Source organism: Lingula anatina, chromosome 1 (genome assembly GCF_051362555.1).
Source record: "Lingula anatina isolate TDL-2025a chromosome 1, LinAna3.0, whole genome shotgun sequence".
In the NCBI taxonomy this organism is placed as follows: domain Eukaryota; kingdom Metazoa; phylum Brachiopoda; class Lingulata; order Lingulida; family Lingulidae; genus Lingula; species Lingula anatina.
This window is the reverse complement of record NC_141767.1, coordinates 39,419,079-39,433,930: the sequence shown is the minus strand read 5'-3', so window position 1 is coordinate 39,433,930 and position 14,852 is coordinate 39,419,079. Positions and strand designations below refer to the sequence as shown.

At 34.1% G+C, this 14,852-nt stretch overlaps 2 protein-coding genes across 3 annotated transcripts; one reads left to right on the top strand and one right to left on the bottom strand.

The window, feature by feature from the left end:
* Positions 1 to 47: 47 nt before the first annotated feature.
* LOC106181783 (patatin-like phospholipase domain-containing protein 2) lies at positions 48 to 14,207 on the bottom strand. Of its 2 annotated transcripts, none has more exons than XM_087000591.1 (8): positions 14,060 to 14,207; positions 5,181 to 5,413; positions 4,774 to 4,839; positions 3,594 to 3,861; positions 3,146 to 3,340; positions 2,784 to 2,919; positions 1,641 to 1,760; positions 48 to 1,277 (listed from the first exon to the last, which is right to left on the bottom strand). In XM_087000591.1, exons 2-8 carry the CDS (start codon positions 5,247 to 5,249, stop codon positions 731 to 733), a joined length of 1,401 nt encoding a protein of 466 aa, XP_086856717.1. In that variant the 5' UTR covers positions 5,250 to 5,413; positions 14,060 to 14,207; the 3' UTR covers positions 48 to 730. The 2 variants fall into 2 exon arrangements, with proteins under 2 accessions (XP_086856717.1, XP_013421717.2); XM_013566263.3 differs by lacking the exon at positions 14,060 to 14,207 and adding an exon at positions 5,825 to 6,154.
* LOC106181784 (protein saal1) lies at positions 6,256 to 12,246 on the top strand. The gene is made up of 12 exons (XM_013566264.2): positions 6,256 to 6,488; positions 7,173 to 7,297; positions 7,562 to 7,678; positions 7,883 to 7,966; positions 8,165 to 8,244; positions 8,517 to 8,576; positions 8,762 to 8,874; positions 9,130 to 9,253; positions 9,466 to 9,548; positions 9,849 to 10,016; positions 10,332 to 10,774; positions 11,077 to 12,246. The coding sequence occupies exons 1-12, from the start codon at positions 6,479 to 6,481 to the stop codon at positions 11,344 to 11,346; spliced, it is 1,677 nt and encodes a 558-aa protein (XP_013421718.2). The 5' UTR covers positions 6,256 to 6,478; the 3' UTR covers positions 11,347 to 12,246.
* Positions 14,208 to 14,852: the final 645 nt, after the last annotated feature.

The following is a 14,852-nucleotide window of genomic DNA, read 5'->3' as shown; positions in this document are numbered from 1 at the left end:
GAGAACATGCCACATAAGCTCAAAATACAAAGATGAAGGAAAACAAGTCCTATAAATTGGAAATTTATTCTTTTATAAATATTTTCTAATATCTTAGAAGATAACAAATAATAAATTAATAAACGCTGACAATCATCCTCTGTTAAAACGTGAAAATAAGGATTAGAGATAAAGCTAAAAGACAAAGCTTTGTTTAGATTAGATAAGTATTAACATATTACATCACAATAAATAACAGCTAGATCTAAATGTAACTATGACAGCAAATTCCAAGATTTTACAGGAGTGAAGGCAGATGACAGTTCATACCTGCCAATCTCTCATGTCTGCATGCAAACACTCCCTCACCCCAACCCCCTCCAATCTGCCTGTGATCACTAACATTATTTACAATAATCTATGAATAATAAATTAAATTAAATGTAATTATAAAACACTCAAGCCAATAAAACGTGAGATTAAATAAAGTTGGCACCATATACCAGCAGTATGTCATACATGCCAGAGCCCTGAGATTGAAAACATTCTACCTGGCAAATTCAAAAGAACATATTGTCAAATAATGAAATAAATACATACAGATATTATTATTAACAGATGTTGGTGTAGTTAGAAAAAATTTTGTCCTGCAAAAAAAATTGCTGGCCTTGGTCCTGCAAGTCCCAGACAATTTTGAGAACTGTGTAAAATACCAAATTATAAATCATACATTTAACAGCACTGTTCAATTTTATGGGCTACTTGGGAGGGACATAGCTCTTGCAACATCTTTGGATTCCTGTCCTTCTGTAATGCCTGTGTCAGAAAAATCAGCTGGCATGCTGAATATTTCAGTAACCTTCAGCTTCTCGTTTTCATCTAAGTAATAATAAGCCAACACTGCTTCCTGCTGGTTGGCTTCATGAAGACAGTGTTCGAAGGTATCCACCAGCTGTTCACACATTTCATCTATGGTGCTGCCACCTATTGGTGGCCCTGTGGAAATTTCTCCATGAAAATCCCTGTGTGGGTTTCTAGCATGGACTTCTATGGGATTGTGACAATCCTCTTCTAGCATGTGGCGCATTTGACTGACTCGACTGATCGTCTTAGAAAGAGGATCATATTTGGCTAATGGTATGATATCTTTAGGAGAATCAATCCCACTTTCACCACATTTCTGCCACTTTTCAAAGTACGTTGATGTGGTGTATGTTGCCAAATCACCCTGTATGTCAGGTATAAAGCCAGGCTCCTCACTAGCATATGCATCATTTATAGCCACCTGGCAGGTGTATCTGTAAACAAAGAATAAACATAAATTTGTAAATTTCCAAACATAACATGCAATTTGACTAGAAAAGTCACAAAGAGGGGTCTTTTTAAATAAACAAACAAATAGAAACATAAGTATGATTAAACAGGCACTTATTCTAAAATCCTCTTTTAGCCTACCCCTGAAATGATGCTCGAATCTGTGAGCAGAAACTTTGAGTGTCAGAGGTAAGGGGAATGTCACAACCAGTATCTGAATCAGGAGGTGTAGGGGCATACTAATAATAGCAGTGAATTTGCAGTAATCTCTTAAAACAAGGTTGAGAGCAGTACATTTTATCTGCAATATCACCAACTTTTTACATATTTATTAAAGTAGCACCTACCTAGCCATGTACTGTTGGTGGTGATGTTCAACTTTTCTTTTTATCCAATGGATGATCCACATAATTTCTTTTACAGCCCATCTCATATCTGACGGGATGTAAGGCATCCATTCTAAGATCCTTTAAAAGAAAACAAAAAACAGTCCAGTACAGTATCATAAAACCATTACATTATCCTTTAGAAGAATTCAAATTCAAATAAAATTTTACATCACATGTACAGGGTGACCCCCCCCCCAAAAAAAAAAAAAAAAAAAAATTTCACCAAATTTCCACCAAATTTCAAGAGATATACCAATATGTGTATAATGTAAGGAAAGTTGTTATCTTACATGCTAATCTTGTCACTGAAGCTTGTTTGCAAAGGGGAGTGCAATAAGATTTTACAATTTCCACGTGGCTTTTCAGAGTCCAAATAGCAGATAGAAGTTATATTATGATATTGATTTACAGATTATATGCCAAAGAAAGATTTCCATTTGTACTGTCAAACCTGACTCTGTACAAAAAGATTCCTTAACACGAGAACCTGCCAACAGAAAAATATCTGCTGACAGGTCCCACGTGTTTAATAAACCACATGTAATTTGTTGAACTTAGTACTTTTAGCATTCACATTTTATTCATAATCATTTATAGAGGTTTGTAGGGTAGTTAAACTGTATTGGCATAAAAAATTAACTTACTCCCAGCCTTTGATCATTATTTTGAAACACGTACACCATCAACTTTGGAAACTTGATGTCCTTATATCTTGTTTACAAAGAATTTAGTGAGTTTCATGAACTCTTATCTCATGTTTACAAACATAACTCATCAATTATGGTAATATGTAGCCAGCTAACCTTTGCTTTCGAGATCATCACTGCTTGAGGACATTTTAAGTGACTATTAGCATAGAATGCAACATGATATATTGTGCAAATAATAAGTCACCTTTTGGTATGCCAAGATGAACTTAAAATATGCCAATTCAACAAAAGTGATCAGTGAATCAAAGAATTTTTAACATGGCAGCTACTGCTGCATTAACTTCCATAAAAAATTTACTAACATCAAAGTACATTTGTCAAGATATCTAGATATTTTGCAAGAAGCAAGAGTATAACAACATGGCAGATTTGTCTTCTGTTCATTACTGACCTGAACGTATAATTATATACTACGTCTACTGGCAACAGAAGTGGAGAAGTCACAAGAGACAGAAGGCGGAAGCACTTTCTATTGGTTAACCTTGTATATAAGTTACTGTTCACAGAATCACAGGCTGCTTGTAGGGCTGAAATTGAAAGTAAAAGATCTTACTGAATCAAAATATATTGTTTTTATTTACAAATTCCCTTTGGTGAATACAAGAATTTCCAAAATGTCTGTTTTGTTGTGTTTACACTATATTCTGAATAATGATTTTCTTTATTTATTTCTTTAAATTTAAATGGTAGAAAATTCTTAACAACCTTAATGGTTGTTACAGTATTCAAATCTGATATAGTTCTAAATCTAACCTCCAACAACGGGAGGGGGGAGGCTGTCTAATAGAGCCACCTGGACCTTTTTCTTGCATTCATGGCATGTGTCTGGGTCATGGTCATCATGGTCACTTTCACTGTCATAGTCACTGGTGGATGTACTCTCACTCCCTGCTGGACACTGAGATATACTTGACTTTATGCTGAAGTGACGCACACAGCTGATCAATGCTGGAAAAAATATATTACTCTTTCTGTGAACAAAATGGGCATTTGACAATACCAAACAGCTTAATATCAATTAATTTAATTAAGAAAAAGTTTTCTGTATAGTTTAAAAATGCTAGTCTTTATACCAAAAATATATGAAAATCTTGAATGCACTTAGGTACTGGACAAACTTAACAAAGTATTCTTTTTTTTTTTTTCAACAGGAAAATTTAAATAGTTGTGGATTTTATCAATGGGACACACCTATACTTACCATTTCTTTGCAAATACTTCAGAGCATCATCAAAACCTTGCCTGCACATTTCACTTAAGACCTCTGGGTGAGGTGGGAAGAGGGAGCGTGAAATCCTGTACAAATTGTTAGATGAGCACTGCAAGCTGGTGTTGGCCAGGTTTATATGGAGGAAATTGGCAGAGTTGTCATCTGGACAGATATCTGTTTCACCACAAAATGGAGACACTGTCACTGTGTTTTCATCAAATACGGGTAAGTTATCAGTGAGAACACCATCCACATACCTCTGCAAAATAAGAATAGGACATTTTAATGCCAGCATTAACCAAGCAAAACAAAAACAAAACAAACAAAAAAAAAATTCTTTTACAGAGGCTTTTCATGGGCTTTTAAAATACATGGGGTTTTCAAATATTGCTTTTAAAATAAAGTTGAACATTACAAATCTGTTGGTTTCACTGTTCTACTCCAGTGCACAAAATCCCATGAGCTACCCCCTTTCTCTATGAACCATGTGACAAATATAAACTAATCCTATTTTCAGTCAACTCTATATATATACATTCTGACTATGATAATTGAAAGAATAATTATAAATAAATATTTTAATCAAATTTATATCAGTTGGCACATGCATTGCATGCATTTCTCAGTGCACTTTACACAGGCCTGAAATAAACCTTACTAGGTCCAAAGTCCACAGCCAATAATAAAAGTCCAAAGTCCAAATGAACATGTTGTACAAATGCCAAGATATCTAAACTAACAGAGAGCAAACAATGCTATCAGAACAGTGCACTCAGTGCTTACTTTGAACTTCCAGGAAAAATTGTAGTAGACCCTGTACAGTAATAGTTGTCAGTGGAGGGGGGGGGGGGGGTATCAATTATAAATTTTTTTTCACTCAAAAAAGTCAACCGTGATGGTAAGTATTGGCACTACAAACAGAAAACCTATTAAAACTTTAAGGTAGGGATTAAAAAGACAACTGACTAATGAGTTAATTCACACCGATAAAGTTTTTACTCAATTTTTTAAAATAATGTTGTAACTAGTACCTTGAAATCACACTTGCACAAGACCAGTTTTCGTCACCTTTTATAAAAACTAAAATATTCACAAATTATAATCATAACTAATCTCACTTATTTGAAGTGTGATAATAAAATTTAGTGTTGTAAACAGTAATTTTACTCACCACTCCTTTGAAAGATGGAGGCAGCAACCCAGAGTAGAATGGAATGTGTGCACTACAAAGCAATGCCTGAGGAAAAACAAAGAATCTATAATCAACACATATATCATCAACAAATAATGCAACATCATCATGTCTCATCATTTTGTTCCATTTTCACTGCAAAAGCAAGCAAAATTTCTCCAAACCTTCAATCATCAATCCATCTTAACAATTATTTTATACTTTACATTTTATATTTTACTGTTACTTGATTTTTGGTGCCAGTTATCTCTTTTGGCAAAAAATTACTCTTTACACAGAATAGCTAAAGCAAATTAAAATTGTTTCTTTTTTAGCCAGTATTTCACAAAATTTGAGTGTTATATATAGGACATTATTTTGTAAAAGTACACCTGCATCACTATTACCTCTATCAATTCTTCATTTGATTCAAATTGTGACACTGTTACATTGGCTCTATCAGAAACCCTTGTCATAGATATGTATACTTTATTGGTGCAGATTTCATATGCATTAGCTGGGAGGATGGTATTGAGGCCATCCTTCAGAAGTCGGACTAAGTGAAAACTAGGATGTAAGGGTCCCAGTGCCCTGGCACGAGCTTTTGATGTAATCCGTAACCAGTAGCTGGTGACTTCTCCTAAAAAACAAACAAAAAGAAACAGTAATCACAGCATGGGCATTGATTCAGGAATAACATAGATATAAATTTACTGAAACCAATCAGAATATGTCCTTAAAATCTTAGAATAAGCAAGGGAAGAAAAAAATGCTAGCTTAATATAGGCGGTCGTCTAGTTTATTAATGCAATTCAAATTTAAGTAACTAAAACTTAACTTAATTTTTTCCAATACTGAAATAGGAGCAAGTGACGTTTGCTAACTGGCTGTCACAATTACATGCTGCTGATATACAGTGTACAAGTGTGGACGTTACACTGCATGGCGTTTAACTTCTGCTAGTGTACATGTATCCTCAATCTCTTTTAGAAGCATTCGCATAATCCTAGCAAATAATGCATCTATTTTAAAATTTAGTAAAGCTTCTTACCTAATGGACAATTTGTTACAAGGCACACTGCTGCTAACGCCCCAGCGCTGGCGCCTAGCACTTTGAAATCAGGGTCAGATATCAAGTGCGGCGCATGTACTCTAAAACAGCTAGCAACTCCTACATGATATATGCCTAAAAATCCACACCCAGAGAAAGAGATGTTCATGTTCCCTAGGATCCAACTATAATATCCTGTTTCTCTTTTCAAATGACTTTAAAAATACAATTTTCAGTCATGAATCCAGCTCTTCGTTTCTCACAGGAAAACTCAGCTCTGTCCAGACTCTTACATGTTACGCAAAATCGTATGTTTACAACTTCTGTCAGACGAAGCTTTGATTGGCCAATAATTGTGTCGTGACCCTCAAGGTCAACACAGGCATGTCTAATATTTTGAAATCTACATTATTCACTCTTCGCTTTAAATAGTCATATTTGAAATTTTGATTACGAAAATATCATTATAGATGTTTTTGATATTTATAGTTTTGAATTTGATGAGACAGGTGCGATAGTCATTAACAATAAACTGCGCAAATCTATGTTGCCGGTGAAAAATTAAGGCAATATGGCGGGAGGAAGCATGCTGAAGTAAATGCAACGCCGTTATGCTTTGATAAGTGATGCTTCAAAGTACGCATCAGCTTTAAAATGGGAGAAAGTAAGTACCACAGACAAAACTGCATTTGTGAGAACATCCAGAACAGCTTTTCCTCTTTGCATATGCGATTTAGCTTATGATTTTTTTTGCAAGAAACTTAATTAGCTGTTCGGTTTATAGTTTATACATGTAACACTTCACGCTCAGTCAGGGTGGGGGTTACCTGTTTGACTAAGGTGGGATGGGGTTGGAGGTGCATTTGTTGTCAAGTGTAAAAAAAAAATTTGACCCTTCATGTAGGTTAAACATGCTGCTCATATTCTCCCATTGAAGTCGTGGTTCAGAAATTTGAATAAATAAATGTTTTAAGATTGTTAAACTTTATACCAATGTACATCTACATTGCTCAAACAATTGTAACTGTATACAACAAACATGTCCATGATGTGGTAGTAGCAGGATAAAAATATCAGTGGAGGTGTGCATAGAAATGACCTATTATCATCGACAGCAAGTGCAATGTCCTTGGCACTGAATGGAATTAAAACAATTTAAGGGTTACTGAATGTTCCCGTGATAACATTTATCTGTTATCAATTATATATCAATTATTATATAAGTATATTACTTTAACCTTTGCATTATTATCCTGATGAAGCAACTAATGATTGCTTCAGTTTTATATAAGTGTTATATATGCCCATTATAAGACAGTTTTGAATTTTATTAATGAACTTTTTGCAGCATGGAATCCTTCCCCACCTCGGGAGTTAACTGAAGAAAATGCAGAAATATTCACTGCAGACAACATTGGAAATACTGTATATAGCAAACACTGGCTCTTCGCTACTCTCATGAAACTTATACAGGTATTTTTTTTTTTAAGATTGAAGACAATGATTAAAATAAGCAGAAGATAGTGATTGCTCAGTGATATAGCATGTCTTTTTTGTTAATTTGTTTATTTTGATAAAGGAAATTTTATGAGCCCCTAATAATAATATATTATTTTTATTTTTATTTATTTATTTTATTATAATTATTATTTTATTTTATTTTTTTGTTTACTCACATAAAATTAGTAAGACAAGCCTATTAATTTTGGTATATTTTATGCACTCTCTTTCTTTTAGGAAGTAGACAAACATGAAGAAAATAAAGATCAAGAGCAAGAGACAGAACTTGGAGCTGATATAGATGAAAATTTGCAAGATGAACTGTGTAAACTGTGGGACATGTCCATGGACATGGTATGCAGTATGGACAAGATTTTGCACCCATTGTCTGTTTTAGACGATGAATAACATATAAAGATATTAAAATATCCGACACAACATTGTGATGAAGTAGGATGTTGCATTTTGTAATACCTTGCTGATATTAAAATATAAATTATATAAACACATGTGTACTTAAGTTGTAAATAGTTATAAATTTTTCTGCTGATTTTTCAGGAAGTGGTGAAGTTCCTGATGGAGTTCAAGGCAATAGAAATTCTTACTGGTGCTATAGCCAAAAGTAAGGCACCAAGGATCACAGTAAGATTTATTTTAATTATTTTTGTTGATAAAAAAAAATTGAAGAAAAAATATGGAGTAATTTATTAAAAGTGAAGCAGTAAGATCTTTTGAAAACGGTTTTCTCTGATTAACTTAAAGAGTAATGAGTAAAGACTGATCAATAATGCAATCTTTTATATTTTGTGGAATTGTTTAACAATCTTCCCTTTTTTCTAGGAAATTTGTGTTGGTATTCTGGGTAATATGGTTTGCGATCCAAATGCCAGTAAAACGATGTCTGAAAACAGCAAATTGATGTAAGTAATTATTAGTACTAAAGTTATCACTTAATTTATATCAGGGACAGATTATTCTGATACAAAATGGCATAAAGTTGAGTCCAAAGGGCTGATATAATTTTGTCAAAGTATGCCACGATCACTGCCACCCTTGGTTCTTGTCATCAGAAGAAAAATTTTATATTAAATTATAGGCTGTAAAGTGTTCTGCTTCAGTTCTGTTTTTTATGCCTTGTGCATAGTGTCCATTGTACATAGACTTGTTGTCAGCAGTTTCTCTTTTGTTCTAGCGAGTTGAGCTTGCTGCTACTTGAAAGCCCAGACTCTCCCACTTTAGTTGAAACAACAAGGTAAACTGATTGTTCTGTTGAAAAGATGAAATAAAGAAATGTGTATAAATGTAGTCTATTCTTTGTCCTGTCATTTGTGCCTTACTTTTTGGGGTTAATGAAGTTGGTAGGGAAAAAGCCTTAAATGGCCCTCTTGCTGTTATAATAAAATAATAAATTTTTAAAAAAGGAACATATGTTGACAGGTTTCTCCACACTTGTCTGTCCTCTTCGTGTCCAGAACCATGGATCACAGCCATAAAAGAATCGGAGCAGGTGATGGAGAGTGTTACATTTATCTTCAAGAGTTCTACAAACAGTAAGTGTCAACGTGTATAACTATATACTAAACCTACAGCCAGGTCATTTTATGATTGGTACATTAAGTTAACTGAAAAAACACACTAAATAAAAGAAAACTTGGGTGAAGGTGAGAAGCTGAAAAACCACCAGCTCTTGGTTTGTTAACTATAACTCTTTGCCTAGTTGTATTGGTAAATAATAGATTATACTACATGCTGGATATCCCAAAAAGTTGACCGGGATTCAAGGAAATCCTACATTTTCTCTTCAGATGATCTTCTCAAGAATGCAGCATGTTTTGTGGACAAATTACTGGACATGAAAGAGAACATCTGTGAACAGTGGGCCACAGAGAACTTTGTATTGGCTCTACTTGAGGCCATCAAACAAATAGGGTAAGCCAGTGTGAGATTTCTTATTGATATTCAGTTTTCACTTTAATTTACAAAGATTATCTGCATCTGACCATTTGAGCTTGATGTTGTATACTATATGAAAAATGTTTGTTACTAAATTCATAGCATAAAAACCTTGATCTTCAAAATGTGATATGTTCCTATATAATGATCTTGATAGTGATTTTTGCTGCATGTGGTTTCTTTTGCAGCGCCAAACCAAGTGAAATGTTAGAAAATTTTTTCCATATATTTCAACTTCTAACAACTACACAAGAAGGTGTGCCTGTCATAGGTTAGTGGGATTTCTGTAATTATTCTACTTACTTTATTTATTCTAGAGCAGATCTTCCAGTGATTAGTGTGTGTGAATTTCCCCTTTTTTAGCTTAAAAGACTTAAATAAATGTGTTAGTTTATTTAGACTGATCTGCAATAATGGGTGATTTATTATCTATGAAAACTGAGTTATATAAATGGGTTAATAAATTGTTTTTAAAACTTTTATTAATTATTATTATCATTTCAATAAATCAAATTTTCGGAAAATTAACAGGTATAATACTACCAGTGTAATCAAATACTTTCATCTGCAGTTAGCCAGAGTGACTTCATAGTGGAGCCCATCATGAAGTTTTTAGTCCACCTTTGTGAGGATGAAATCATCAGTATCACTGGCCATGAGAACTCCATTGCATCAGCCATAAGTGTACTTAACACTGTCCTCACCTCATCTGAGGGCACCATTGCCTTACTTACAGAAGGTAAATTGATTAACACGAAAACATACATGTAGATCAACATATTTTCATTACCACAAACTTGTTTTGAATAGCAGAAACATCATAGAACAAAATACAGGAAATAGTTGCCTGATTACTTGAATAAAGTGTTTTTTTTTTTTTCATGTAATCTCTATTTATTTCCTAATTTTAAAGAAAATGTTAAAATTTGGTCTGCTATAAAAAAAGGACAAAAATACATTTAATTCCAAAGAAAAAGCAACATTTACATGCTTCCACCTCGGTTACCATATGCTTTTTGACAAGCTTTCAATGTATTTTTATTTTCCTTTGCAGATAAACAGCTAATGCGTTGCCTTCTTAAAGTGTTGGAGGCAGCCTGCTGCAAACTTAACAAAAATGCTCCCCCTAGACACAAGTCTACAGATCAAAGATCTGCCAGTATATCTGACAGCAAATCCTTGGAAATTATGCAAAATAAACAAAAGCAGCCAAACACAACAGACTCGGAAAAGACAGGAGATGAAGGCACACAATCTGACTCAGCTGAAAGTAATGCAACATCGAAAGAAACCAAAGTGACTTTCTCAAAACCACAAGAAGCAGAAGCTGGTGGAGATGCTGTGTTTGGAGAAGGGGGCAGAAATGGTACAGAGGAGATAAAATCTTCATCTCAAAATGATCTCAATCGCTCAGACAGTTATGATGAGGAGGCTACAAAGTTGTTATACTCAGTGCTGCAGGGCTTCTGTAGAGATGTGGTCTTGGCTTTGCATCAGGTGAATTTTTACGTATCTTGTTATAGTTTGTCATTGTTGTTTAAACATTCACAGCAGTTCTGTCCAGACTTGGTGTTAAATATATATTGCCCAGGAAAGCATTTTATGGAAAACTAACAGTATACTTATAGGTTTTGTTGGGATTAAAAGTAAATGAAACCAAGCTTGGAATTGTATCACAATGGAAAGTTGTTAGGTGTCCTTATTCTGTATGCAATTTGATGATTTTCAACAACAATTAAACTTTAAACATTTCAATCCAATGTGAAGTGGTTATATACACATTTTGATTTAATATGTAGCTGGAAGACCCAGATGATGAAGATGAAGAGAACACAGAACCTGAGGAACTTATCACTCCAAAATGTCTTGAGTACATGGAGACTTCATGTAGTAGGGACCGAATCAAGCATTTACTGAAAACGCTAAAAAAGGAGAAAATAACTCAGTCTAACGTCTCAGAAGATGATGGGGACGAGGATATAAATCATTTACAACTGTTCCAGGATGTTGCAGAGAGATATGATATGGAGAGGCTGAAGAGAATATACCACGATGCTTTGAGGACTTGAATGAAAATGACTTGTTTTTTGTAAAAAATGACTGATATATTTGTTATTATATTTTTTTATCCTGATAAGGACTAATAAAACATTTTTCTCATGATGATTGATGAAGCAAGGAATGGATATGTATCTAAAGGAGGTCATTATAGCAGGAATGACAAAATCAGCTTCATTTACTGTCATCTTAAAGGGAACACTCATATAACATATTGTCTCTTGACAAGCATAGTGAAATATTTTTGTTGCTTTACCAAACAAATTGAAGGGGCTTTGTTATAGCAGTAATATGTTAATTAAAAATATGCAATGTGCTAGAAATCAAGCTTTTTTTTTTTTAGGATATAAATATAAAATGATTTGTGAGTTCTCCAGTACCCAGTTATTTTAAAATGCTTATAAAAAATATGAAGAATTTTTAATAAGTGAAAACTGTAAAACTGATACAATTTAAATTACAATTGGATAGAACACTGATACTTAAACTTTAAACTTTTTGTGGATCTGTTCTAAGTAACATGCCTGAAGATATGTATAACTTTGCACAGATTTGGTCATTTTAATCCAAGGTTTCTATTCAGTATATTTTAATATTGCTACGGACTTTAGTTACAGCTGAAACACATTCTTGTTGTAATTGCAATAATAGATGACATCATTGTTTATTATCAAGTAAGTATTTTGCTATATATTTTCTTTGTATTAATTACAGTTTTGTATATATGGACAAAAATACAACAATGGATATGGTGAAGTATGGACAAGGGAAATCATCTGAGGAGGCCCAAAGTCTCGCTTAGTCTTACTTGGTGTAAAATCGAGTGAGATTTTGTGAGATTTGGGAGTGCAGTTAGAAATAATGGCAGACTAAGGAGTGTGGTGCAGCAATGAATAAAATCTGACAGTTTATCCATTGATATTTTTTGTTTGTTTGTGCTGTCTAATGACAGTCTATTGCACAACAGTACAAATTTTTGTGTCACTATTGCTTTTTAAGACAATGTAAATGGTACATACAGTTTCACTACCCTCTACCAGGGTGACAGATTGATTTTCCACAAATATGTCTATAGATAAATAGACAGTCATTTGGCTCTGAGTAACCAATTCACTCGATTCAGCCAAAAATGCCCACTATAATAACTGCGGCCCTGGTAGAAAGTACAGTTTCACCCTTATCACTAATATAATTCCACTCTGCAGATTTTTGCATATTTCCTAGTCTTATATTACGTCATGCTGTACCAACAGGCTCAGGTGATTCCCATTTCCATCACAAACTTTTGTCAATATTTTATGAACATAAAAAGAAATCTGTTTACATCAGTCCCTTAACTTTTCTTCTCTGAAATGCAGTATTTTTATACTTATTTACTAAAAAAAATTATATTGTATTATGCCATTCCCAAAAATGTATTGATCCATGTCCCTTCATTTATTTATTTATTTTTGATTTAGCAGCATTTATACCAGGTAGTGTAACATTTTTCTTTGTCATGAAGTTAAATATAACTGAGTGAATGGGTTTGGTGTTACATATAAGAAGTAGTTATTTTCATGTATGCAACCCCCTAATTCTGTTAGCATAGGGCATTAAGTGACAATTTCCTTTGTTGACTTATTTAAAACCTTTTTAGAAATGCTACCAGCTCCTGTTTTTGATTATATGGCCACTAAAACTCTTGTCTAGTAACCTTTGTTATCATGGACAGTTGAAAAAATTAGCATTTTATTTGAACATTATTACCTGTCTGCATTGTTCGGAGGCATAATGTCATTGTTGGAAAATTGATTGACAGCTACGAGCCATTCAATCAGTATTTTGTGGAAATAGTTGGGTTTTCTGATATGCAAGATAAGGTGGCATATACTAGTACTTTTTATCACTGTAGGCTGGGCATTCTGTCAAGTGGGAAGAATTTGATGTGCAGTCCTTTGAAACACTACCTCATTAATAAGTATAGTTTGCTTTATTATCAGTGTGTCAAAAACACGCAAGTCAATACCTGACAAAACTGATTTTATCATACCTGTCCAACTGAAGTACAATGTACCTGTGAAGGAGAGATTGTAAATTTACCAATAAGTATTTCCATTGGTTACTTGGGGAGTCACTGATCTGGATTTACCTTTTGTCAATCAGTGCAATGTTTCACGCTGTCCGATCAAAAGCTTGTCAGACTTTTTTACATTTTCTGTAGTCACCATTTCAGCTTTATTTTATTTCCACACATTCACGGAAATAAACTACTATTACTACTACATGTACTAGGCTAAATTTAAGTATAGACAAAATACGAGGCGCTGAGCTTTACGCTAAATATTACCGACTAGATAATTGGCGAGGTAATACATGTACATGTATTTAGCGTAAAGCTCACAATCATTTTAAAACTCGTCACAATGTTGAAAAATATGATAAATCATCGAACAACGATCATGGCTCGGTATGATTTAGTTGTTAGTTGCGATCTACTTCCTGTTTTTCACAAGGTTCTTAAAGGACTCTGAAACATCGTTACGTGCATGGCATAAAACACCAAATAATAATTAGATATGGGCATATCAGATAACATGCATACAAAATTGCATATGACAACGATTTACAGTCTCGCGGGACTTTTTTCCTTGACGTTCTTTGTTCCGCTGTTAAGTTTTCATATGTCCCGTCTTTCGAGAAGTATTCACTGCCCAAAGTACCAAAAATAAAAAAGTATCTTACCATGCCGTTGGAAACCCCGCTCTAGCTCTGTTCATAAACCCTGACGCTCTAAATGACCAATTGCACTAAATAAGGGGATCCTATAGAATCATGTACATGTAGACCCCTTGAATGTAGAGAAAGTGGCGTGTTGAACACTACAACAAGCACATACATGCAGTTCCATATCATCCTTACCACTAATAAGTTAACTCAACCTCATGCAGATTCACGTCACACTGTATCAACAGCCTCAGGTGATTTCCAGCATTTGATAACTTTATGCCAAGTGCGCTAATATTTCTCTGTGTCATAAAATGAAATATTACTGTGTGGTAGAGTTGCAAGCAACCCTCACAATCCGTTAGCATGGGGCATCTAGGCCTTATAAAAGAAGCATTTTGCTTTGTAGACCTGCATAAAACTTTTTAAGACATCGAAGCAGTTGTCATGCATTAAAAAATTACGTCAGTAAAGTGCAAATGAGTGCACCCAGCTCACCCTATTGAATGTAGCCCTATCACTTTTTAAGATTAAAAGTAGGCCTACGGTATCCAGCCGAGAATCGGTCCACTTCTTTAAATGCAAGTTGACCTTATTACAACAATGGATGCTTTACTTAGGGTGCATGTTTAGTTTATACTATACATGTCAGCTTTCAACATAGCAGATATTGTGTTATGATATAATGGCAGGATGGTATGGTGGGCGGGGTGGCAGTCGCCCAAATTTCGATATTTTTGTGGAAAGAATTTTTGTGGGATCTTTATAAAGTGTTAGTCCTTTCCTTTCTCACGGTTTTTACCTTCAGTTG